Source organism: Lactuca saligna, chromosome 6 (assembly GCF_052625555.1).
Source record: "Lactuca saligna cultivar CGN05327 chromosome 6, ASM5262555v1, whole genome shotgun sequence".
NCBI lineage: Eukaryota > Viridiplantae > Streptophyta > Magnoliopsida > Asterales > Asteraceae > Lactuca > Lactuca saligna.
Window position 1 is genome coordinate 43,896,545 of NC_136422.1, and position 25,104 is coordinate 43,921,648.

Here is a 25,104-nt window from a genome sequence, read left to right on the forward strand (position 1 = left end):
AAGGAACATGCAGGAAAGCCTAGATCAAGAGTCCTTAGTCTATCCTACATGACTACATACAGTCCCTAGGGCATCCTCCTAATAAATGATAATCAAAGCTAGTGGGTCGGTATTGGTGCCTTCGACCCACGGGTACAGTGAGGAGAAACTCACATGAAATGAAGAACCCCGAAATACTGAGACGCGCTTCTCTTTTTGCACTACTTTCTCCTGCGAATCCACTAATCACTAAAACCATGTAAAATTTGAATCAACAGTCCAAAACCCTCAAGTTTGACCCAAAGTCAAACTTGGTCAAAAATTCAATGGTCAATGGAAGTCAAAGTCCAAGGCAAGCTGATACGCCCCGTATACCACCCTCATTCCAAATTTAACACACTTTCAAACTACCACAACTTCTTCGTTTCAACTCTGATTTTGGCGTTCTTTATATGCTCTGAAATGTATTAAAGAGTCCCACAATATTATCTAGATATCCAGGACTAAAAACATCTCGAACTAAAACCCGTAATTTATGCAAGAACCTAGTCTATGACTTTTCCATTTTCTACCCTTCGGATCATAACACAATTCAAGGGTTTAGATCTCACAACCATCATTATCACCTCCCAAAGGGCCTAACTTTATCTCATTAAGACCCGAAGCTATCACACAATTGACTTTCAACCCACGACCCTGAATTAAGAAATGACTAGATACAGGATGTTATAATCCTCCCCCACTTAAATTAGATTTCGCCATCAAAATCAGTTCTCGCTTCCACTTCTCGATGTAACCCCTCGAGGGCCCTTCAAACCTGACTCCAAGATCTGATTCATCTTTATTGTAGCATCTTCAGCAGTCGACCATCCCTCGACAATCCTGCCAGCCCATAAATTTTGGTGATACCACACGACCCGAAGAAAACGTCTCCACCCAACCTCCTTAAATCATGATGGAAATAACCCCTTCCCTACTCAGAACCTAACGCAATCCTCACATCAACCAAACTGACCGAAAATCTACAAATTTGATCAACTCAAAACCTTCTTGGACAAAAACTGTCATGTTAATCTTGCACATAAGTGCACCATTGTGACGAAAACTAACTGGCCACATACTAAACTAGACCATGCTCCTACTCGGCTCCGACAACCATGCTTAAATATCTATTGTTAACACTCGGACTCACCCCCAATCTACTAACCAAAAACATCACTCAGGCTTACCCTCGATCCACTAACCAAAAACACCACTCGGGCTTACCCCTGATCCATTAACCAACATCAACACTCGAGCTTACCTCTGATCCACTAACCAACAATAGCACTCGGGCTTACCTCCGATCCACTAACCAACAACAACACTCAGGCTTACCCCTAATCCATTAACCAACATCAGCAATCGGGCTTACCCCCAATCCACTGACCAACAACATCACTCGCAGCCTAACAAGATGCACATCAATCCCAACAAGACTTCACTGACCCTATCAGGCCTTTGAGTCGCGACTCATACTTCCAAGCCCCAATTAGACAAGAACAAACAAGGAAGCCTTCATCACATCCCTCAACTTGGGCTCCTAACACCCTGGAGTCTAAAGAACTAACACACCCTACATACTTCTATCGCAACTAAAAACTAATACGACTCAAGGGAAATCCAACAACTGACGATAATCTTGATGTGAAACCGGAAGATTCAACAGTTGTACGAAAGTCTTGAACTTGGAGAAATTCGACTGGGAACTGAACCTTGGCATAAGGTCTTTCTGCTGCGAGATTCCACTCTCCCCCACTTGGAACTAGAATCTAAAAAATTCACAATCCTTTGATACCCAAACCAGCTCGAATTTTAGTACTCGATCCCAACCACTGGTATCCAGGTACAGGGGAGAATCTAATCCGACACAACATTCACAAATTCCAACACACATGCAACCAAGGACTATGATAATTAATCCATTCATAATAATAAATCAATTAAAAATAAAGCTAAATAAGATAATTCCATTCAATTTATCATCCAAGATTACAACTAAACTTCGAAACATAAACATAAATTACAGATGAATACCGACACTGTAGCAATCGACTAAACATAATAACTAATAACTCAAACCTCAGTATCCAACACTCCATACGTCCCACAATGACCGTCTGGTAACTGCCAAGCTAAGGGTGTAGGGTCCAATACCTCACAACAAAATGAGAAAGGGCCAACGAGCTCTAATGTGGCCTCCCGGCCGCAATGGAAGAAAACTCAAGTACCCCGCCTGCAATCCTTACCAAAATGACTCTCATCGCCATACCTGCGACATACAAATGATTGGCACCTTCCATCATGAAACTTCCCTCACCTTCCACACTCGGAACTCCTCCCCTTAGTTGATGTTGAACCCGAGTTGGCGGACTTGACCCGCTTGGCTACCGGCTAATACTGTTTTGAAGCTGTTCCTTCCTCCTTCTGCTGAATCTCCAACTCAATCTCCCTCTTCCTGGAGCTTGATTGCATCTCGGTCAAGGTCTGGTACTGTTGAGTATATACAAACTCTCGAATCTTCGTCTTAAGCATACTCAAGTATCATGACATTTGTGCATGCTTTAAAGCGGCATACGCTGAGCAGAAAAGAGCTCTCTCCATAAACATCCTAGTGATCTCCCTCACCGACTTTGTCATCTATTTGAGCGAAAGATACTCATGTGCCAACCGCTCTCGCTCCACAAGAGGAACATACTCAGTGCAAAACATATCCAAAAACTGCTCCCAAGTCATTGTGGCTCGCTCTGCCTGTGAAAAGCCCCGAGTCACAAACTCCCACCAATCCTTCGCACCCTAACGAAGAAGATTAAACACAAACTTCACCTTATGGTTCTCGGGACACAAACATGTAAAGAAACATCCCTCCACATCAGAAATCCACCTCAAAGCAATGATCGGGCCCGTGTCGCCTCTGAACTCTGGAGGCTTCGTGTCACTGAACTCCCGATACTGCATCCCCACGCCTCTCTAAGATCCTGCAATGGTGATAGCTGTTGTGGCTGCTACAACAACTACCTGCATGACAACGGCATAGCATCAGTCAAACTCCTTAATCAATGCGGTCTTGACCGACCCAAACAATACTGGAATCGCCTCGACTACTCTGGTAGCAATGATCCTCCGGACCTCCTACTCACTCAAACCTGTTCTCCCAGAGCCACTAACTCCTGATCTTGAACCTTCAATAGTCACCATACTGAAAATATACCATGGAAAGATCAGACATGATAACACAGTGCTCAACACACCATACCACACTCCTATTAGTTCCTTAGTAGCCTCGAGGTTTCACCTGAATCTCATATGGATCATGTGCTTTCAGTAGTACGGGATCATACTACCTTTCACACCTATCTGTAGTCGACTCAAAATTCATCTCAAGGTCTTATGTAACGTCCAAAAATTTATGAGTAAAAATTTCATTTAAAATAAGTTAAGACCATTCATTCGTTGCTCCAAAAGACGATCATAGTCAAAGTATTCTTAAAACATCAGAGTAATTCATAAACATCAGTGCGAAATAAATCTCCAGGTTATGCAGTGCGATCAAGTCGGACCCTTCATTTGAAAACAGAAGTACCTGAAACCATAAGCATAAAACCGTAAGCATAAATCTTAGTGGCTTCCCCAAAATACCACATACCAAACATATATAACAACTAGAAGCTAAACTGAGTCTATTGCACCACCTTCGATATCTTTCAACCGGTATTTAGGGGTGTTCGTTTGGATGGATCGGTTTGATCCGATCCAATCAAGTGAATCCAAATTGATTTCGGTTTTTCAAAACATGAATCCGAATAGTCCAATCTAAATTCAAATCCGATCTGATCCGATCCAATTACAATTCGGTTGGATCGGTTTTTTGTAATTCGATTTTCAAAAAACGAAACATTTTAAAACGATATATAATTATAATATTACTCAACTTTACACAAGAACCAAAAATAAATTATTTAGTTGAGTTTTGAAATTTATACACAACTACTACGAAGATATATTATAGTTAAATATTTTATAGATAGAAAACTTTTGAGAGAAAATGCATATTAATGTTTTTTTTTACCGGATGAAATGTTTTGCGCATATTTGAAAAAATAAATTACCAAATTAATAAATAACTATGGATATATATCATAAATAGATAAATAATAAATGTTTATTCAATTTTTTGGACTATTCGGTTCTTATTTTATAAACCAACACCAATCCGAAATCCAAAATAATAATTCGGTTTTGTTAAAAACAAATCCAAAAATCCGAATATTCGAACCAAATAGTCCAATCCAAATTGTCCAATTGGTAATTCGGTTTTATCCGAATAGTGAACAGTCCTACCGGTATTGGGTCTATTTCACCCCCTTCGGTATCTTTCAACTGATATTGGGTCTATTTCATCCCCTTCAGTATCTTTCGACCGTTATTGGGTCTATTTTACCCCCTTCAGTATCTTTCAACTGGTATCGGGTCTATTTCACTCTACAACTAAGCATATAATCATATCAGCAAGAATCACAAAGAAAACAAACACATATAAGCATATCAACAAGTGCCACAAAAGACAACTATCATCCTACAAACATAATCCAGTGGGTCGGAAATGGTGCCATCGAACCATGAGTATAGTGAAGAGACTTACCTGAACTGTTCAACAAAAGCCCAATAGCTACCTCAACAACAGAACATCCAACCCAAGCTTCCTAAAGCCAAATCGAAACCAATCCTTAGCCAAATGCTCACTTCTACTCAAGTTTGGCCAAAAGTCAAATTGATCAAAAAATCAACGGCCAAAGTCAAAGTTGCTAATCAATAGCCCTCCACGTCGTAGGCATAAAATGCCAAAACAGTTGCTGATCTCCCGGTCGCCATGTTGTGGCAGCCTAAGGCCACGCCATGAGGAATGATCTGAACAACTCAAATGGCTTAATCCATTTGCTTCCAATTCCAAGAGCTCCAAAGCTCAAATATAATCATTTCCAAGATCTTTCAAAAAGTGTCTCTAAACTCTACTATTATTATACAATGCCAAAAGTGGATATATTTTCAAATCAACTACCGATTCATGTCGGTTACGTTACTTTGTAATGATATTGGATATAAGTTATTAAAAAAAAACATATAGAAATAACAACAAACTTTTATTACGTTATAACCTTATAGTTATATTCCAATCAAATAAACACATCTTATTAAAATTCAAAAGTGACTAATTTACAGAAATAATCCTATATGATTAGGTCAAATTCACAATTTCAATCCAACTTTTAAAAAGTTGATATATTGAATCCCTATAGTTTATAAATCTTAAAGTCTTGGTCCCCATGGTCCAATGACTTTTTTACCCTATCCAATATTATTTTTTGGTTTTATCTTTCACTTATTTACAATTTTTACTAATATAAAACACCAACCCCACTAGCCTTCCGTTTCTTCTACTTCTCCAGCAAGACTGTCGTGTCCTTCCATTTCCCTTTCTTCTTCTACAAATAAAAACAAGTATCATCTATCATGTGTGTGTGTGTGCAAGTGAACGTCAAAGGCAAAGAAAAGAAGCTTAAAACATGCATACATGTTCGTATTCAGCTGCATCAAAACCAAGGAAAAAAAAAGTTAAAACACATAGTCGCCATCAGAAAAAAAAACAGCCAGCTTCTCTCTCCTCTCCTCGCCAATGTGAGAGAGAGAGAGAGAGAGAGAGAGAGAGAGAGAGAGAGAGAGAGAGAGAGATGGCTGTAGTCTTTTAAGAGATGTAGTCCCCACCACATCACATGCAAACATCTCCTAAACTAAACCTGTTTTAGCTCCAAAATCCATGACACACATTCGACAAGCAACTCAAACTTTTGGTGTATGCCAATGTTCAGGAAGACTTCCATCTTCTTCATGAAAACAGTGACTTCCTCTTTGAGACAAAAGGAGCCCGCACACCCACAATATTCTGCCAGGTGTGCAGCTTTGATTTGCTTGCATTTTAAACAGACCAAATCTTGAAGATGATAAAGTCTTTCTCTCTGGCGAACTATCTGAAGAAGAGCATTTTCCATGACTTCACGGTTGTAGGGTTGACCACACTGTGGGACCCCACATCTCCATTCTTGAGTTAGCAAGCCTCTGTCACGACATAAGTCTAGGTCTCTACAGTCGTTGCAGTAGCTGTAAATATTATATTTGTGGGCCCATGTCAGAAATATGATTAGAGTTTAGAAAATTTTGTATTTTTATTTTTACCTGCAAATGACATTTGGTAAAGTGAAGGAAAAGGAACAGTCTTGAAACTGTGCCTCTGGAGCAAACTCCCTTACACGTACATACTTCAACAGGTTCTTCCTCATGATCTGCATTTTATTTCAAAAACAAAAAAATCAAAATAGAAAAATCAAAAAACATAAAAAGAATTAGTTATTACCAGAATATCATGCTGCACATTTTGGTCAAGAACAAGAACAGCACAGACATGCTTAATAAACTCAAGTGCAGGATCTCCTTTATAAACATTGTCTTCATCTTCCTTAGATTTGCCTTTCCCTTTCGTGTGAAGAACAAGATCACGAACTATTTTCAATAGTTTATCCGTGAAGTAAGATCTAATCTGTAAGCAGAAATAACATGATTTCACAATTTAATCAAAACTAAATGTTTCTAAATAAATAATTGATCATAATTTTTAATTCCAACCTGGTCCCTAAGATGCTCAGTGACACATGACTCAAATGATTCAGCAGCTGCAGCTGTGATGGATGGAGTGCATGAGTCATCATCATTTCTTGAAGTTGCTCTTTTCATAGCTTCATCTTGTGTAAACTTCCATGGGAGGTGCATGAACTCAGTGACTATTAAAATGAAATGATCCTGTAGAATCTAACTGGTATCAGATGACAGTTATAGCAAATGGAAGGGGTAAAATTGTAAGTTTGATGCTTCATGTTGACACAGGTTATGTACCTGAGTCTCCTTGGGGAGGTTTTCTGCTATATTCCAGCTGGAGACTAACTCCACTTGAGGATCACTATTTTTCGCATCTAATTTAGCCTGAATTCCACCATAGTTATACTGTCATAAAAAAAGCATCAGAGGCAAACCTTGGTTAAAATAATAACTATAAACAGATATGAAAATAATAATATGAGATAAAGACATGATAAACAGTCTAAATAAATACGAATTAACTTACTTGATCCATGAAGAGAAATGAGTGCCAAAACTGCATAGGTTCAAGCTCAATCCACTCAAATAAGTCTCTAAAAACAAGAAACTTAGAAATTAGAGAAGATACAAATTACTCAAACCACTTACACTAAACTCAAATGAGTGCCTAACCTTGTTTGTAGAGCTTTGAGTAAACTATCACAGTAAGCTTGGGCTGCAGATAAGTCTGACTTTCCAGTGTCAAGTATGACTTTTGAGAAATTAGCAAAAATAATATTGGCGCCCAATTTTCTAAATTCATATAGCAGTAGTGCAAACACCTTTTGCATCACCTGTATGTATATTAAATATTAATTAACACCCTTGTCAAATATAGAATATTTTGTTTCAGACTAATTAGGTAAATAATTTAATTACCTTGTGAAGCATTCGATGAATAGCTGGATCATGGAGTTTTGACCTTGGACTAGGATTGTAAATCAAAAAATAAAGTCAAAATACAAAATACAAGCATTTAAAAAATAATAATAATAAAAAAGTACCTGCAGAGCCATCTGTATAAATGTTGCAACATTGCATCAGCAAATATATTTCCTGATGAAATCGCATCAGCAAGGCATCTTTGAATCAATTGTTTGAGGACACGAAATGCAGATGAACATGAAGTGGCCTCATCTAACCCTAAATGTTCATTGGGAAGATGTGATCCAGAGGTCAAATCATGGTCAAACCCAAATAAGGTACCTCCCTCCATTTCATTTATTTGGTTGCTTTTTAACAGAGCATTCACAGCCAGATGATGAATCTGTATCATTTACAAATATAAATTACAACATTTGAGTTTTGGTAATTTAGCTTTAAGAATGACATTTTTCAGAAAAGAAAATTGCATACCTTTAGCTCAACTGTGACTTTCCTATAAGCACCAGGGTAAGTCAGAACAGGTTGAACAACCTGTTTTTAGAAAATAAGTCAATTAGATCATTAAAAACCATAACAAAAAATTGGAACATCAAGTAAATCCAGTTAATAGTTTATGTAATTCTTGATACAGACCTCATCAGTGAAACAAGTTTCTTCTTCATAATCCCCTCCAAGATGTGGAATTCCATTATCCGACACCCAAAGTATCTGCATATGTTACAAAGAAAATGTAAGCACTAAGCAGGTTGTTATTACAGATAAAGAAATGGAAGTGAATTGCTATTATAGTAGATTGTCTAAATTGGTAATATATATTAGTAAACCAAAGACAACCTGTTGGTGATCACGTAAAGCTCTTGCAAAGAAGATATCTGCTGTGTGTATAAGCCAATCCAGTTCAAAGTTGCCTAATGGAATCTGTCGAAATTGAACAATCATATAAACTTATAAATGAGAAAAATGGAAATGAAAATTAGATATATTAATATAAATAATGTTACATGGGAATATCTGGAAAGAGAGATTCTTTCATTCAACCAGCGAGGTGATGCAGCACAACGTTGCATCCCAATTTTTGCAGCAAAAGATTGCCAGGAAAGAGTGGGATAGTGAGAATCGCGAGCATTACAAGGAATGGAAACACATGGAAAATCATCCAAAGCTCTTATACTCAACTTCATTAACTTAACATCTGGGCATTCAATCACACCAATTGCAGGTCCATGAACCTCATCTCTGTAAAAAAAAAAAAAAAAAAAAAAAAGTTAAAAGTTTATGTTAATCTTTATTTATGTTTAGTATAATTTTTATAATCTCAAAAGACGATGTAATACCTGAACTCACTTATTGTTTTCTGTAACAACTTTTCAGCGGCTTTGGGGCTTCCAACATATTCCACCTGAATTGGAATTGTTCCATATATTTTCACTTAAGAATAAAAATTACTTCAAGAAGAAAATAAAACAAATTTACATTTTTGTATATTAATAAAGTCAAACCACACCTTAAAGCTGGAAGCATCTCTAGACATGGAAGATTTAAGTGATAAAGCTTGGCAAGCTTCACGAAACTGTTTTTCTAAAATATATGGTGATAAATCTTTATTCTGGAAAGGGTTCACCAATACCACATGGATGGTTGAGGATGAAGGAAAATATACAAGATAAATTCCCTTTACTTCAGATATGCTGAAATTTTAAAAAGAAAATACAAATATTTTTTTTTAGTTTTTAGGCTTTTGTATAGTAACTGGAAGAAGAATGCAACTTACCTATGATATAAATAGAAGAAAGGAATAGATGATTCCAAGTATGAGCATTCTGTAGTGCTTTTCATATGCAATTCACTCAGATTCCAACCCTCTTTCACATTTCGTTTTTTAGCTGATTTATCCACTTTGCAAACACATCCAATTTGGAGAATTAAACTGAAATCCAGACCCATTTTTGTTTCGTATATTCCCTGAAAAAGTATATCCGATAGATTCAGATAAAAGAAACATTTTTTTATGAATCTCTTGGGAATAATAAACTGACCTCCACTTCAGGATCTGCTAGGTGAGCAGCAAGTTTCCTGCTTTCTGCCCTAAACTGATCTTCATCAACAATGATCTAAAAAATGTATTTATGATTTAGAATTTTGACTAGTAAACTAATTCTATAAATAAAAAAAACAGCCCCTAAATGTAATATCAATAGACCTACCTCAATAAGGTTATGAGAATGGTGTCCATGAGGGAGAATCTTGTTGACACGTCTTCCAGGAAAGTCTTCAGTTACAGGAGCTTTAGAATTAAGGTAAAATACTCTTGGAACTTTTATACCAATCTTATGCATCATTCCATCCACAACAACCCAACCAAAAAACTGCCCAAGTTCAGAACTTGGAACAAGTTGAATTATCTGGTAAAAAAGACATGAGTTGAGGGGTATAATGGGTAAACTTAAGTCAAAATGAATAAGAATAAAATATACATTACCTGCCAGTGGCTACGTGTAAGGGCTAGTTCGTGTCTTTCAAAGTACGAATTTACCCCTGTTCTACCCTGAGCTTGTCTTTTATCTGACACGCCACTACGGATCTCAGCAACTCCATTCCTTTGGGTATTTTTGTCCAAATTGTCTAACTTCTGTTTCTTTCTTTTTTCACGAACTTGTTTCCACTTTCTTTTTCTTTGATCAAGCCATCCTGGATAATCCAGATGTCTGTTTATATTATCCTCCATATCTGGATTCACGCTTTGACCATGGTCAACTTTTTCCTTGGAAGAACTTGTGTTACCATTAGTTTCATAAGAACAAACAATAGATCTAGGGGTATAATTGGAAGATTTTCTATTGCTTCCGAAATCTTCCACATCCACAACTTTATGTTCGTGTACATGATTTTTTCCATTTGCAGCATTTACTTTTTTAAAAGGTAATTTTGTTTGCCTCATTTTGTCATCTCTCTCAGAAATCTTCTTGTGCAACCATGCAGGATGAGCTACTCTTGGAACTGGATTTGAAACCTGAAATAAATTATTATATTCCACTGTGAATAGAAAACTATAAAAGTATTTTGCTATTGGTATCTATTTGTAGAGAATAAAAATCTAGAAAAAGGGATCATAAAAAACATTGCACCTTCTGCAATGCTGCAGGAATTGTAATGATTTTTTGAATAGCAAATCTGAGACGTTTTTTGTAATATTCCCAGTCAATAATGGATCGAATGCCAATATCTGATGAGATCTTGCACCATTTTTTCACATACAACTTCATAATTTCTGCAAACAAACATGTAATACTTGTTTGTAACTTTGTATCTTTTACAATTTTTTTCAGGTTTTATAACAACAAATGTCTAGAGTTTCACCTGGATCAGCTTCAAATATTGCAACAGGAACTGCTCGTTCACTCACGTCTTTCCCCTGTTTGATATTATATCATCAGTAGTAGATTTTTAAAGCAATATAATAATAAGAAAAGAAAATCAAACTTTACACATGCTAAAACCTCTAAACATTATTTATGAAATAAACTTTAACCATGAATACACAAATGAAGATACTTAAAGGTAAGTTTTTGAAAGATAAATTCCACAATTACCCTTGGTTCACATGCAACAACATATTGACAAAGAAGCCCTTTGTCTTTAACCATGGTATCACCAAGAAAATCAGCCAAACGTTTTGCTGTGGTTACAGCACATGATTTCTGCACTCCATAGTCTGCTAAAGACTTGCTCATTGTGCTCGATTCTGATATGTAATCAAGCAATTCACTATCTGCAATATCATTCCCTTGATTCTGAAAATATTTACGAATCAGTCACAATATCCAAAAAAACATATTCTTGTTTTCTTTTTTTGGTTAACAAACAAAAAAAATGCACAAAAGTAGATTAATGAAACACCAAAAGTGGTAAAAATGAAGTTTGGTTTACAATTTACATACATCAAGAAGATCAAGCCAACGATTTGCAACAGAAGCAACTGCTGAATAACATTCCTCTAAAGTTGACCCATGAAGAAATTTGTCAAATAGCTCAGCCTGAAAACAGATATACATCAGCATGTATAAGAAAAATACATAAAAGTATATGGTCAAAGATAATTGAAAAAAAAAATTAAGTCAAACAGGTTTGTTAGAGAAGGAGAGTATACTTGGAAAACTTTAATGAGCTTTAGTTCACCCCTTCTCTTTATCTCAAAACCTTTAAGCTCAGCAAGGGTACCATCGTCATTAAAAACAGCATACCTTTTTTTTATTGATTTATCCTCTTCTTTAGAAGCAGGAAGAATCATTGCCTACATTCACAATAAATATAATGATTAATAACTGATAACTGTCAAAATATGAGGTCATTTTTGGGATTTAACTAATCACCTTATATGGTCCATCCACTTCAAATTCAATTGAACATTCACTGTGTGTTGTGTATGTTCTGTTGATAGGATCTTTGAGAGTCTGATGAAAAAAATAGAAAAATAGATGTTTGTAGTTTGTACAATATATATTTCTAATAAGCTATACAAAATATAAAAAGAGGATTTATATTTTATCTAACCTGGTATTGGTCATTTGTGTTGTTTCTTGCCACGTCAACATTGAGCATAATACATGGATATGAGATTGTAAACTTCTTCTTTGAGTCTCTGTGATCAAATTGTCATAAAAGGGCATAACTGTCAACATCAAATCATAATGATCATTATTTTCCAAATGAATAACTAAGCAGAAAAAAAGAATACCTAAATTTGAAGGTAAAGTTTTCCGGAAATGACCCTGGCAAAGCACACCATATACCATCTGTGTCTAATTCTAGTGGTTTTCCAATTTTTTCAACAAGTTTATTGGCTTTTTTTATTATTTTTGCACCAGTGTATGTAACAACTCCAGCCATTTCCATTGAATACCATCTTGCACCTCTGTAACAATATCATTTTACTTTTATATTAAATAATAAAATACAAAATCCATATGTACAAGATGAAACTTAGTGTAAAAAAACATACTTGCGCATGACATATCCATAGAAGGAATTCAGAATACATTTATGAGCCAGCTGTAGTGAATCATAAAGAACCACCATATCTTGTGCTTCCTGAATCTTAATAGGATTTCCATTAGCTTTTGCTTCTGACAACTTCCCTTTCCATTCTTTATTAAGTCCTTTGTATTCATATCTTCTATCACGAAAACTATAAAGCACAAAAAAAACATGTTATAAAAACAAATACAGACAATTATATTATCAGTCTAATTTGCAAAATTGGTTAAATGCTTGCCTTCTGACAGTATCAACATAAAATGCATTTTCACGCATGCAAATCCCTGCTTTTCTTTTTTCAGTAACTGGCTTATCAAGCACTCGTTTATATGCCTGTAACATTACAATATGTTATTATAAATGCTGACATGTCAAAAAATCATATACCTTTTGGCAGTACTTCTTTAAACGATCTTTCAGCTTCAGTTGTTGATCCACTTTAGGTAGCTCAAGGAACGACGTTGATTTAAGGCCATCAACAGCAACAACCTCAGATTCAATTTGCCTCTTCAAGTGATAGTAATCACTAATACCCAAATTTAAAATCAATAAATAGCTGTTGGTAAATTATGTTAAAATAGAGGGGTAAATCCGTAAGTAGGGTACCTTCTCTTTGCTGTGTATGTCTCCCCACGCCACTTCCATTCAAGTTTCCTAAGACAAGTTTTCCCAGGGCGATTGAAATCACATGCAGTGCACACCTCATCTGTAACTATTGATGGTGGCTGACATGGCATATAAGTATTGTTAGGTAAAATATACATATGGCAATGTCCTTTATTTTTATCCATAAAAACAATCTAATATCATTATCTTACCCATAATAGGCTAATAGCAACATACTTCATGTTTTAAATTGCATATATTGGTGAAAAGAGGAAAGTATGTTGCTATTCTCTGCAACTTATCCATTATTTTAACTTCTAAAAGAACTCATTGATGTGTATACCTGAAGTCTGTTTGTTAATATAATGTTGGGATACATAGCAGCAACATCAAGATGATAAATAAGAGGACATTCTTCACGTGTAGGTTCATCTCGTAATGATGCAAGCTGCAGAAATAAATGTTTCATAGAGACTTTAATTAACCAATAAAATACAAGATTATCAATTAACTATTAACATTACCTTTTCTGTAATAGCATCCTTTACTTCATCGTAATTTGAGACTGTTTCAATGTCCATTTTACCCTCCACTTTAATAGCATATTGAAGATCCCGATCAAGGTTTTCGATAAGTTGCTGTGAAAAAAATATATAATTTAAACTTTTTAGTCATCAGCCCAAGTGATTAATAACTGTAAATATTAAAAAACCATAAATGAGTTGTAAATTACAGTGAAAGCAGATGAATCAAGTTTGAAAGAAGTTGGAAGGTCGGATCTAAAAACACCAGTTTCCAAACACTCCACATGGCCACCAATGTATGTCTCGCTCTCCAAAAGGCGCCCATTATGAAACTTTTCTGTTTCAGATTGGTGCTTGTTTGGACATACAACATTTGCCACATATGCCTGCATGCATGTACATTAACACCATAATTCATGTATAAAAAGAACATGATAAGGTGATATTCCCTGCAATTTACCCTTATATAATATGTCCAAACCACATACCTCGACCATGAGAAGCATTTCACAGAGGGTCCCACTTCCTTTACGCAATACTTCATCAGGAGGCATTGGTATTATAGTTGCAAGGGAGAAAATGAAGGGATGAACATAAGTCATATACAAGTAGTATGTTGACACAGCATCAGATACTGAATATGAAGCCATCATCTGAAATAAACCAAGTTTTTATTTTTCCGAAAATGGAACATATAAGAAATTGTTCTAGAAAACTTAAAATTTTAAATCTCCATAGAAAACAAAATAGCAGTTGTAACAAAGTAAATTACACAAATGGTCCCTATAATTTGGGGTAATTTGTGTGCTTGGTCCCTGACTTATTTTTTTAACTCGGAAGGTCCCTATGGTTTGTTTTTGTTACGCGTTTGATCCCTACTATTTATTTTTGTTACGCGTTTGGTCTCTGTCTTATCTAAAAAGACTATTATTTAAAGAGAAAAAAATGATGGGGCAGGTGAGGTAAGGTGAAGGGTGGGATTAGGGGTGTGTTTATTTAAATAAATTAAAAAAAAAAAAATGAAGGGCATAATAATCTTTTTAGGTAAGATAGGGACCAAGCGTGTAACAAAAACAAACAGTAGGGACCTTCCGAGTTTAAAAAATAAGTTAGGGACCAAACGTGCAAATTATCCTAAACCATAGGGACCATTCGTGTAATTTACTCTTGTAAAAAGGTATACCTGTGGTTTTTCCATTGCAAAACGAACCATATCTTCAGGATTTACCTCCAATGGATCATAGCCCAATTTGGCTTTAGTGACAGCCTGAAATCATAGTAGAGGAGAAATCCAGTTGTAAATTTGAACAATATTTGAATATTGAAATGAATGATAATAATAATAATTACCTTCAAACCATGGCTTCCTTGAGGTAGATAACTATCACGTTTGACCCATGCAAAACAATCCAGATGACATGCAAATTTAGCACGACATTCACCTTGCAATGTGTCACATTGAATCCCTAACTCCTGCAGCCCAAAAAAAATTGAGCAATAAATAATAATAACAATCATTATTCTAGTAAATTATAACGTACAAATTTAACATTGGCATACATCCTTCATTATCAAGCCATGATGAGCTGCCCTTCTTTCCATGAATGGCCAATCAAACATGTCACCATTGTATGTGACATAAATACCAGGTTTCACTTCTTTCATATGAGCAAACCATAATTTGATAAGTTCTTCCTGTAAAAAGATATTAAATTGTTGAATCAAAGCATGCATATTAGATACCATATAAATAAAATTTGAAGGGATATTAAGAAATCACACCTCATTCTTTACGTTTGTCACTTTGAAGTATCCTTCAAATTCAGCTTTTGGAGTATATTCCAAATCCTTTACATCTTCACCAACACACTGAAAATAATTGCAAAATAAACCAATTAAGACCAAATTAAACTAAGTCAAATTGCAATGATCATACTTATTTGAATTTAAAGATAATGATGCATTTAATGTATCTACCTCTCTGTTAATAATAAGATATCCTCGCCCATCAACCATGTATGAGATCATCATAACTGAATCATACTCAGCATCTGGAAACTTTAATGGAAGCTTTGTGGTCTCTATGTCAAATGCACAAACATGAACTTCAGCACGTTGCAGAAGATCATGCCTCCTTTCTAACTTAACTCCATCATTCGACACACTAACATCATACCACAATCCGCATCTTACATCTGAAAATTATGATTGGAGTAAAATAAAGTGAGAAATATACATTTTAATAAGTGAAATGATATACAAGAACTTTATTAAAAAAAAACAAATTATCACCTTTATCAATGGCAAAACGGACATGGTAAGGAACATCATACTCCCGTAGATCGGAAATACAATATACAAAATCTTGGATTTGCTCTTTTCTGTGAAGTCAAGAACAGAAATCAGGTTAAAGGTTTTGAAATTGCTACAAGCTCCTTTCTAAAGAAGTACTAATAAAACTTTCAAGATTCAATCAGGAAATGCATACTGTTTGCCTGCTATTATGGACTCATATGCCTCTGAAGCATTAAACTTTTCTTGATTTCTTTCAACCACATGCATCAGGTCACGCTTTACTTCCATCAATTGTTGTACATTGTCAAATGATATCTTTAAGTAAGTTTTCCTCAATCCAGAAAGATGGTTTTTCTGTAAGTAGCATCGAAGAAATCATTGGTATAGCTTTTGCAATATGATTATAGTTTGACATGGTAAACCTGATCATCTGTAAAGCATATATAATGGCTTACAAGATCAAGATCCTCTTTCTCCACTATTTGGATATCAGCAATTTTCCCTTCATATCTTCTTCTTAAATATGCATCAACATCCGTTTCCATCTTATCCTATAAGTTTAGAATAATCAAATGAAATGGTTTAACAACATGGCTGGCTTAGTGATCTACTATAATCATTTCCATATAGGCATACCTTCGTAGCAGCATAAAAATAAGGTCTGAACTTGTATTTGGCTTTAAAAGTCGAACCATCCTGTTATCAAAATCAAGTGGAGATTAGATATCACTTCGATGAGACAACGGTTAAAATCAATTATAGAAAAATCACCTGACAAACGAAATAAAGATCGACACAGCTATACACTTTGTGAGTGTATTGGTCCTCCCACGATGACTACAGAAAAATGAAATCGAGTCAATGAGTTCCAACCATGCTTCAATTCGAAAACAGGTTTCATGGAAACAGAACTGTATGAACTTACGGAAGCAAATGTGAGTAGCCAGCCGAGGCGTTTTTCTCCTTCAGTGAATAGATCAAAACCGAGCTTGGTCTCAAGCTTTTCTTCGGCTGAGAGAATAAGCTTCTGTTTCTTGGAAATCATTATGTCTTTGCGATCTACTCTTCTTCTTCGGTTATCGCCGACCATTTTTGGAAAAATGTAACAGAGATCTGGATTGATGACGCCGGGGATAGATGACAGGAACCCTTGGTAAAGGGTGATTTGGGCCGGGGGTTAGAAAATCCCGGGAGAATCGGAGAAGGGGATACGTATGTTTTCCCGCTATTTTGTCAATTACATTATGAAGTTGCATTTTTTAAATTTAAACTTGTAGCGTGTTATATACTTTTTAGATAAATTTACACAATGTGATTTATGGTTTCAATTTTTTTGTCATTATACACTATTTTTAATTTATTTTGTCTTTTTCTTAACTAACTAAAGAAAGAAAAACATAAGGGACCCCACCACCCCTCCCCTTTGCAACAGACCTCAGCATCTACTCTCTTCCCTATAAAAATACAAATTGAACCCTTATTTCTTTCTAAAGCTCATCATAAAACACCAAAGCAATCGATATGCATGCATTTGTTGGTGATAATGACATTAGAAGCAATCGGTTTACTTTCCGGTATGTATTTTCCATCTTTTCAATTACCTAAGCAATTCATCAATTATAATGACAATGTTCCACTATGTTCTATCTTTTTTTTTTCTTAAGTGACATTATACACTATTTTTTAAAAGCATATATCTCTTATGTACTATAAACTCATGAAAACCCAATAGCCAATGAAAAACTCATATTGTGAAGCATAAACCCAATAGTTAATGAAAAACTCATATTTAATAGACGAGTCACTTACTCACCATTTCATGTGATCTCTCCATAATAGAGGATGATTATGCAATGCTTTAATGTCGACTTAAACTCTTTAATTACATGTTGGGTGAAGATTACAATATCATTTTGGGCATTAAAGTTTTAACACGTGTGAGATTTAACAAATCAAGCAATATGTAAAAAGATGCAATCTTGGTGTATCAACCCATTATTGTTGTTCTTTGGTGTGAGCTTAGGTGTTATTCTAGTTGTATGGATATTTGTAGGATTGTAGCGAAGTATTTTCCATCTTTTCAATTACCTAAGCAATATGTAAAAAGATGCAATCGGTTTACTTTCCGGTATGTATTTTCCATCTTTTCAATTACCTAAGCAATTCATCAATTATAATGGCAATGTTCCACTATGTTCTATCTTTTTTTTTTTTCTTAAGTGACATTATACACTGTTTTTTAAAAGCATATATCTCTATGTACTATAAACTTATGAAAACCCAATAGCCAGTGAAAAACTCATATTGGAAAACATAAATTAAATCGGTCTTTTCTGACCGTGAATTTGTGGATGTCACAGAGCTCCCACTCCCTCTATTGATTGCCTTACGCATACAAATTATACCCAATCATGCATCCCATGCCTCCTAGACTACAAGCCATCACATATCAAACCAACGTATCACTGGCTAATCAGAACTATCATGCAAGTTTACAAGCTCATACAGTAAGCACATACAAGGCATCTCTCTAAGAATTCTATCATGCAAAAATTGAGCATATCCTTAGCCATATACGATTCACAAATTCATAAATCAAATCACACCAAATAACATGTATGGATATTTTGGGAGAAACTTACTTGAGCTCGGTTGATTGCATGCACCACACCATTTCTTGTATTAGAAAACTTGTTTTCCCTTATTAAATCAATTTTCTTTTGTTTTTGAAAAACTTACCAAATCCTCAATTTGAGTTCAGACACACCCGAGAGTTTGTCTGAATCCCTCAAACCAAGGCTCTGATACCAATTTGTAACGTCCCAAAAATAATGATATAAAATTTTCGTTTTTAGATTAATAAACCGTTAATACATATCATTTCCATAAAACCAAGTTAATCAATATTTATCAAGACACCATCAAATCATGGTAAATCACAGAGTACGAAACATGTGGTGTGTGTTTTGCAATCATCCCGAGCTTTTCCATTTGAAAATCGAAGTACCTAAAACATAAACCGAAAACCGTAAGCACAAAGCTAGTGAGTTCCCCAAGATACCTCATACCATACATATCTAAGCATATAACGGGCCCCACCCAATGAGTGATATGATCCCCGACCACACTCATATAACGGGTCCCACCCACTGAGATATGGGCCCCGCCCACACTCACATAATGGGCCTCACTTGGCATCGAGTCTCACCCGATAAGCATAAAAACAGATACTAATAACTAGCATATGATATACTCAGCAGGCCCTGCCTGGCATTGGGCCTTGCCCGGTAAGCATATCATCCATAACACATGCGAGAGTCACACAAACATCTAGCATCCTAACATATAAACTATGGCCGACATTGGTGCCTTCGACCCGTTAAACTCGGTGAGGAAACTCACCTCGCACTGCCGAATCATAAATAATCTTTGGTTGCTGGCTAACAGATCCCCAAACTATCAATATCAAAACAACACCCAATTAACACTTAGGTTCCAATCCATATCCATAAATCCATTATTGGGGTAAAAAGACCATTTTACCTCTAACCTAGCTTGGTCCAAGACTAAGGCCCAAACTCATAATCTAAAAGGCCCAAAATCCAATTAATCAACAAAGGCCAAATTATGGCCCAAATTTTCAAATTGGGCCCAAACCCCTTACATGGGCCTTACCTTAAAGCCCAAACATTTTTCCTAATCCTAAACACTTGTACTCAGATGCCCATTAAGAACGTAAACACCTAAGCCCAAAAGAAAGCCCAAACTTGAAGCCCAATATGCAGAATCCCATCTAACTAAGTACGCGGGGCGTATTCAGCTGTACGCTGTGCGTACAGGCTTGTACGCCCAACGTACTCATCCATCAAGCCAAAATCTTCATTAAGCTCTTAATGCTTAAGTCCAGAAGTCCAAACCACATATCTGAGTACTAACAAGTGTCTAGAACCATAAATTTTCTGACTTGGTGACTTTGTATGCCCCAAAAGAACTAAACTTCAAGATATGGCATTAAACTTCCACCAAATTGACACAATCTCATGCATGGGGGATTTTAAACCCTAAAGGAGACAACTTTATGAATCTAGAACCTCATAAACACCAAGTGTGGCAACTCATAGCTCCTGAAGTGGTATCAAACCACTAGATCTCATTCTTAGGGCCAAAAAGGAATCAAAACTCATATACAATAGATCCAAGCCATTAATGAATAGGTTCATAGCTTTTTACTTTAAAGAAGTTGGAAATGAAGTAGAGAACCAGGATCCACAAGCTCTTTCTTGATCCACAACCTTGCACCAAACTCCATATTCTTGAATAAGAGCCAAAACACACCAAGATGCACACAATGAGCTCAAAAACACCACAATGGAGGCTAAGGGACAATTTCTAAGGTTTTAGGGCTTTGAAGTTTGGTAAAGAGACCAATCCTTAAGACTTAAAGTGCCTATATATGGTACAACATCTTAATTTAGGGTTTTCATATACACCTTGTACGCCCCACGTACTCCTTATACACACAACGTATGAGGTCTCGCACCCCCAATCCACCCCTCGCAGTACGCTAAGCATATACTAGGGATGAGTTATAAAACTGGAAAACCAGTATCAGACCGGAACCGGAACCGGTTCATCCGAGAAATGCTTAAACGGTCCGGGTATTGGGTTTAAAAATTAGTATTATCCGGGTTCGGGTATTTCGGGTACGGGTGTAACGACCCAATTTTCATGTCCAGAAATTTCGTTTTTAACACTTTACTTAGAAAACACTAATAATTAAAACATTGTTTAATTAAACCATTTCACATCGAAAACCCAAATTTGAAATCCACAACATGTAAACAACCAAAACATCAGAGTATCAATCCCAGAATAAACTCATAAATGCGGAAACAAGAGTGTGTGTGATATGCTGCTACCACGACGACTCCTTTGCCTTAGCTGAAGAGGTACCTGAAACCAAAACTGAAAACTGTAAGCACGAAGCTTAGTGAGTTCCCCCACTGTACCACATACCATATAATCACATAACATACATAAATTGTCAGGCATATCTGGGTGCCCGACCTACCCCTTCGGTCCTCTCGATCGGATACTGCCTAGCATGTCTGGGTGTTGGCCTCCTCTTCGGTCCTCTCGACCGGATACTGCCTAGCATATTTGGGTGCTGGCCTACCCTTCGGTCCTCTCGACCGGATACTGCCTAGCATATCTGGGTGCTGGCCTCCCCTTCGGTCCTCTCGACCGGATACTGTCTAACATATCTAGGTGCTGACCTCCCCTTCGGTCCTCTCGACCGGATACTGGGGAAACTATTTCTCCCCCTACTACTACCACATAACATGTATCACAATATCAGAATCTATCTAACATGGCTGGGTATGACTACCCCTTTGGCCCTACCGATCGAATATCTTTGGGACTATCTCCCCCTACTGTCACTAGCACATAAATACAACACAGGTAGTAGTAATCCCTTAGATGAATATCACAGAGACAATCATCTACATACAACTCCTACTGGTGGGCCGACATTGTGGCCGTAGACCCGCCGCTACTGGAAGGTAACTCACCTCAAAGTAGCTGTTGATCTGATCGGAAACTGACTGTCTATTGCTGTTGCTGCTGCTGCGGACGCCCTCCGGCTATAATTCCCACAAAACAATCAGTCAAACACAACTAGATGTACATAGGGTAAAATGACCCTTTTACCCTTGACCAAGTCGAAATCCAAGTCAAAGTCAACTTCCAGTTGACTGGACTCGTTGAGTCCTTCCCTTACTAATCCGGTCCTACTCGCCAAGTCCCTCTCCCCACTCACTGAGTCACCCTTGACTCACCACTCGGGACTATGGGGCCGACTCGAGTACCGACTCGCCGAGTCCGCGAGCAACTCGCCAAGTTCCTCGAGCGGATCCCCTACTCACTTCCAATCCACACCAGAACACCCAATACGAGGGTTTGGGGTGTTGGGGACTTCGCTACACGGTTAATTCCGCGTGCGGTTACGAAGGGTTGACCCTTCAACGCTTAAACCCCTCTTGCTCTACGAAAGTTCATATGACTCGCCGAGTTTGAAGAACAACTCGGCGAGCTCCAGGCAATCTTCATAGGACTCACCGAGTTGTTCATCCAACTCGCCGAGTCTAAGACCATCTTCATAGAACTCGTCGAGTTCCACTTTGGGACTCGCCGAGTTCCTCGACCCATTTCCCAAGTAGGCTAGATCTGAGACATGCAATGCTTCAAAACCACAGATCTAAGGTCCTAGGGCATGTTTACCACGTAAAGTTGCAAACTTTACGTGCATGCACGACGCTAAGAGCTCAAACATGCAATTCCAAGCTCTTTAAGAGGTCCTACACTCAATAGGGATCTCATTCACCTCAACTACAGAGACTTTATGTTACTAGGATGTCCTAAAGGTCCAAATCCCAAGTCCTTGCAGAACATTAACCATAAACACATAGAGATTTAGGTTCTTAGGGCTTAAAACCTCTTTTTAGGGACAAAAAGGGGGTTCAATGAACTAAAGATCAAGGTAGGAACTTTTCTACCTGAATAGAATCCCTTCACAGAGTAGATTCCGGATCTTCTTCCCTTCTTGCACTCTTCAACCTTCACCTTCTTCTCCCAAGCTCCAAACCACCTTCACAATGCTAAAAATCATCCACAAGGACACAAAGGGGGCTAGGGTTTCGTTCTACAGATATTTGGGAGTGCTAGGGGAAATGGAGGTTGGGTTAGATCGTTTAAATAGGGTGCAAACACTCGGGTTAGGGTTTCAATCCAGACAGGGTCTACTCGCCGAGTCCCACGAGCCTACTCGCCGAGTAGACAGAGTTGATCCCGTGACTAGTCCTGCTCCTACTTGGCGAGTTAGCCCTTCAACTCGCCGAGTCCAAGATTAAAATGCAATATATAAGGAGAGTTAATAATCAAGAATACATACCATGAACCAGGTGCTACAACGGGTACGGGTATTCCGGGTTTTAGAACCGGATTCGTAAAAAAAACCGAAACCGGGTTTAATGAACCGGAACCAGTTTGATGGGTCAAGGAACCAGAACCGGGTTTACAACATTGTACATTTAGAATGGTCTTTTTTTTTTTTACTAAACTACCATTTCTCTGTTACTCGAAATCTCTTTGTATATATTTCTCAAAATCCACTGATGTTCTCTTTTTCTTTTCGCCGATACACACACTAAAAGCCTCATGTGTATGTATATTCCCCTGTGTCAAAAACACAGCCAAACACATAAAAGCCCCATTAACCCATAAATCTAACTTAACTTCCTTTTTTGTTTAGCTTTATCTCAATTAATAAATCAAATATCAAATATAAAGTTTTATATACTTTTATAGTTTTATGTGACTTTTTGAATTTAGAAAAAGAAAAGGAAAAACAATATATAATTTTTGGTGTTTGGATAATAAGTGGGAGCTAATGTTTTATTTATTAACTAACAAACTCAACAAAAATGAAGTTATATTGAATTTATGTCAAGGGACTTTTATGTGTTTAACTTGGGAATGGGAACAAGCAAAACTCACACATACATACATCCCTTGTGTGTGTATCGATGATGAAGTGAAAACAAACAGAGAGCATCGATAGAGTTTGAGAAAAATATACACAAATATTTCAAAGAGATATTGAAAAAGTTGTTTAGGAATACAATATGGTATTTTGCCAAATTTAACGATTTCAATTCCAAAATTTTAGGTTTCCGGTTCCATTTCCGGGTGTAATACACGAGTTTGGTTCCAATTTTCAATTTCAGGTTCCAACCGGTTCCATACCCATTTTACCCCGTATGATACCCGGAACCGAACCGGAACCGCTTCCCGTATACCGGTCCGGTTATCGGGTCTTATAATTTGCCAATTTTGGTTTCCGGGTTTTCCCGGCCTGGGTCCAACGGTCCGGGTTTGGACCCACTTTCATCCCTAGGCCATATACCACATTACACCTCACGTACTGCCCTTCATATCAGTACACCCCGCGCACTAGGGTTTCCTCTTAAACCCTAAAGCACTCTGAAGACCATAGCTTATTTGTTATAAATTCGATTCCGACAATCCTTATATCCATGAAAAGGTAACAAGATGCTCTACGCTTTAATCAGATCATACCAACCTTACAATTTCCCAAACAAACATCAAATTTCCATAAAAGTCCGAGCTGCCAAATTACCAAAATACCATTTGGCTCCAAAACACAAACTGAACACCCGAATCATCCAAATTACATCACCCACCTCCAAATGAGTCTAAATCTGAATTCTTCAAGGGTCATAAGTCTGCTAATACCCACTCCTTGATTACCACCTCGACATAGAAAACGATTCGAAACAGGGCGTTACACAATATTGATGTAAATATTGTACTTCTACTTATGTTTTGATATTGTTTGTAATATCCTTTTTATGTACTTAACGAAACTTGAATTGGGAAAAAATGTTTATCCGCAAAGATTTAAACTTAAACTTTGAACTTGATATAAAAACTTGATTTAAAACAATTTTAAAATCACCCTATGCGAGAGATGTTACAATTGGTATCAGAGAATTAGTTTAAGTAGACTAAATATTTAGTTTAGTGCTTCGAATTAAAACTTTAGTATTCAAGATGTATAGTTCTTAGATTTAAACTACAAGTGCTCTAAGTGGAATAATCTAAATAAGATGGGGAGTGGAATGTGATAGGAGACTTTGAGATAGGGACATCGATAGCCAACCCCGCCTTATCCCTGACATGTTTCCTTCCATACATTGAGGTTGTTATTTCCACATACATGACTTTAGATATGAGGGTGTGGATGATTAAGATCAAGTTTGATGAGTGGTGCCCCTTGTATGTTTTTTTTTTTTTTTCCGATCTTATTGTTGACACACGTTTCATGTTGATATTGATATGTGTTTCCGCTGCTTACTTTGACTTGTTATTCCCTTGTTCCATTTTTTTTCATGTTTCCAGATTTATGTGTTTATATTTGATTAATTCATATCTTGTCTTACGACTTATCCCCTTGCTTTTGTGTCATTTATGG

The 25,104-nt window shown here is 36.8% G+C and overlaps 1 protein-coding gene across 1 annotated transcript; it reads right to left on the bottom strand.

Annotated features, from left to right (window-relative positions):
• Positions 1–5,274: 5,274 nt before the first annotated feature.
• On the bottom strand, positions 5,275–17,139 carry LOC145000357 (DNA polymerase epsilon catalytic subunit A-like). The gene is made up of 46 exons (XM_078959567.1): positions 16,975–17,139; positions 16,821–16,886; positions 16,686–16,745; positions 16,505–16,600; positions 16,243–16,403; positions 16,047–16,135; positions 15,732–15,949; positions 15,537–15,623; positions 15,315–15,449; positions 15,105–15,227; positions 14,938–15,021; positions 14,243–14,407; positions 13,964–14,140; positions 13,755–13,868; positions 13,574–13,678; positions 13,231–13,349; positions 13,012–13,150; positions 12,863–12,957; positions 12,590–12,775; positions 12,326–12,502; positions 12,142–12,229; positions 11,961–12,041; positions 11,738–11,881; positions 11,529–11,624; positions 11,181–11,381; positions 10,948–11,002; positions 10,716–10,858; positions 10,070–10,600; positions 9,795–9,992; positions 9,627–9,701; positions 9,362–9,552; positions 9,095–9,278; positions 8,925–8,989; positions 8,592–8,826; positions 8,425–8,508; positions 8,224–8,298; positions 8,062–8,121; positions 7,710–7,972; positions 7,585–7,633; positions 7,339–7,499; positions 7,193–7,259; positions 6,964–7,071; positions 6,697–6,870; positions 6,428–6,610; positions 6,250–6,356; positions 5,275–6,174 (listed from the first exon to the last, which is right to left on the bottom strand). The coding sequence occupies exons 1-46, from the start codon at positions 17,137–17,139 to the stop codon at positions 5,808–5,810; spliced, it is 6,546 nt and encodes a 2,181-aa protein (XP_078815693.1). The 3' UTR covers positions 5,275–5,807.
• Between the last annotated feature and the right edge of the window lie 7,965 nt (positions 17,140–25,104).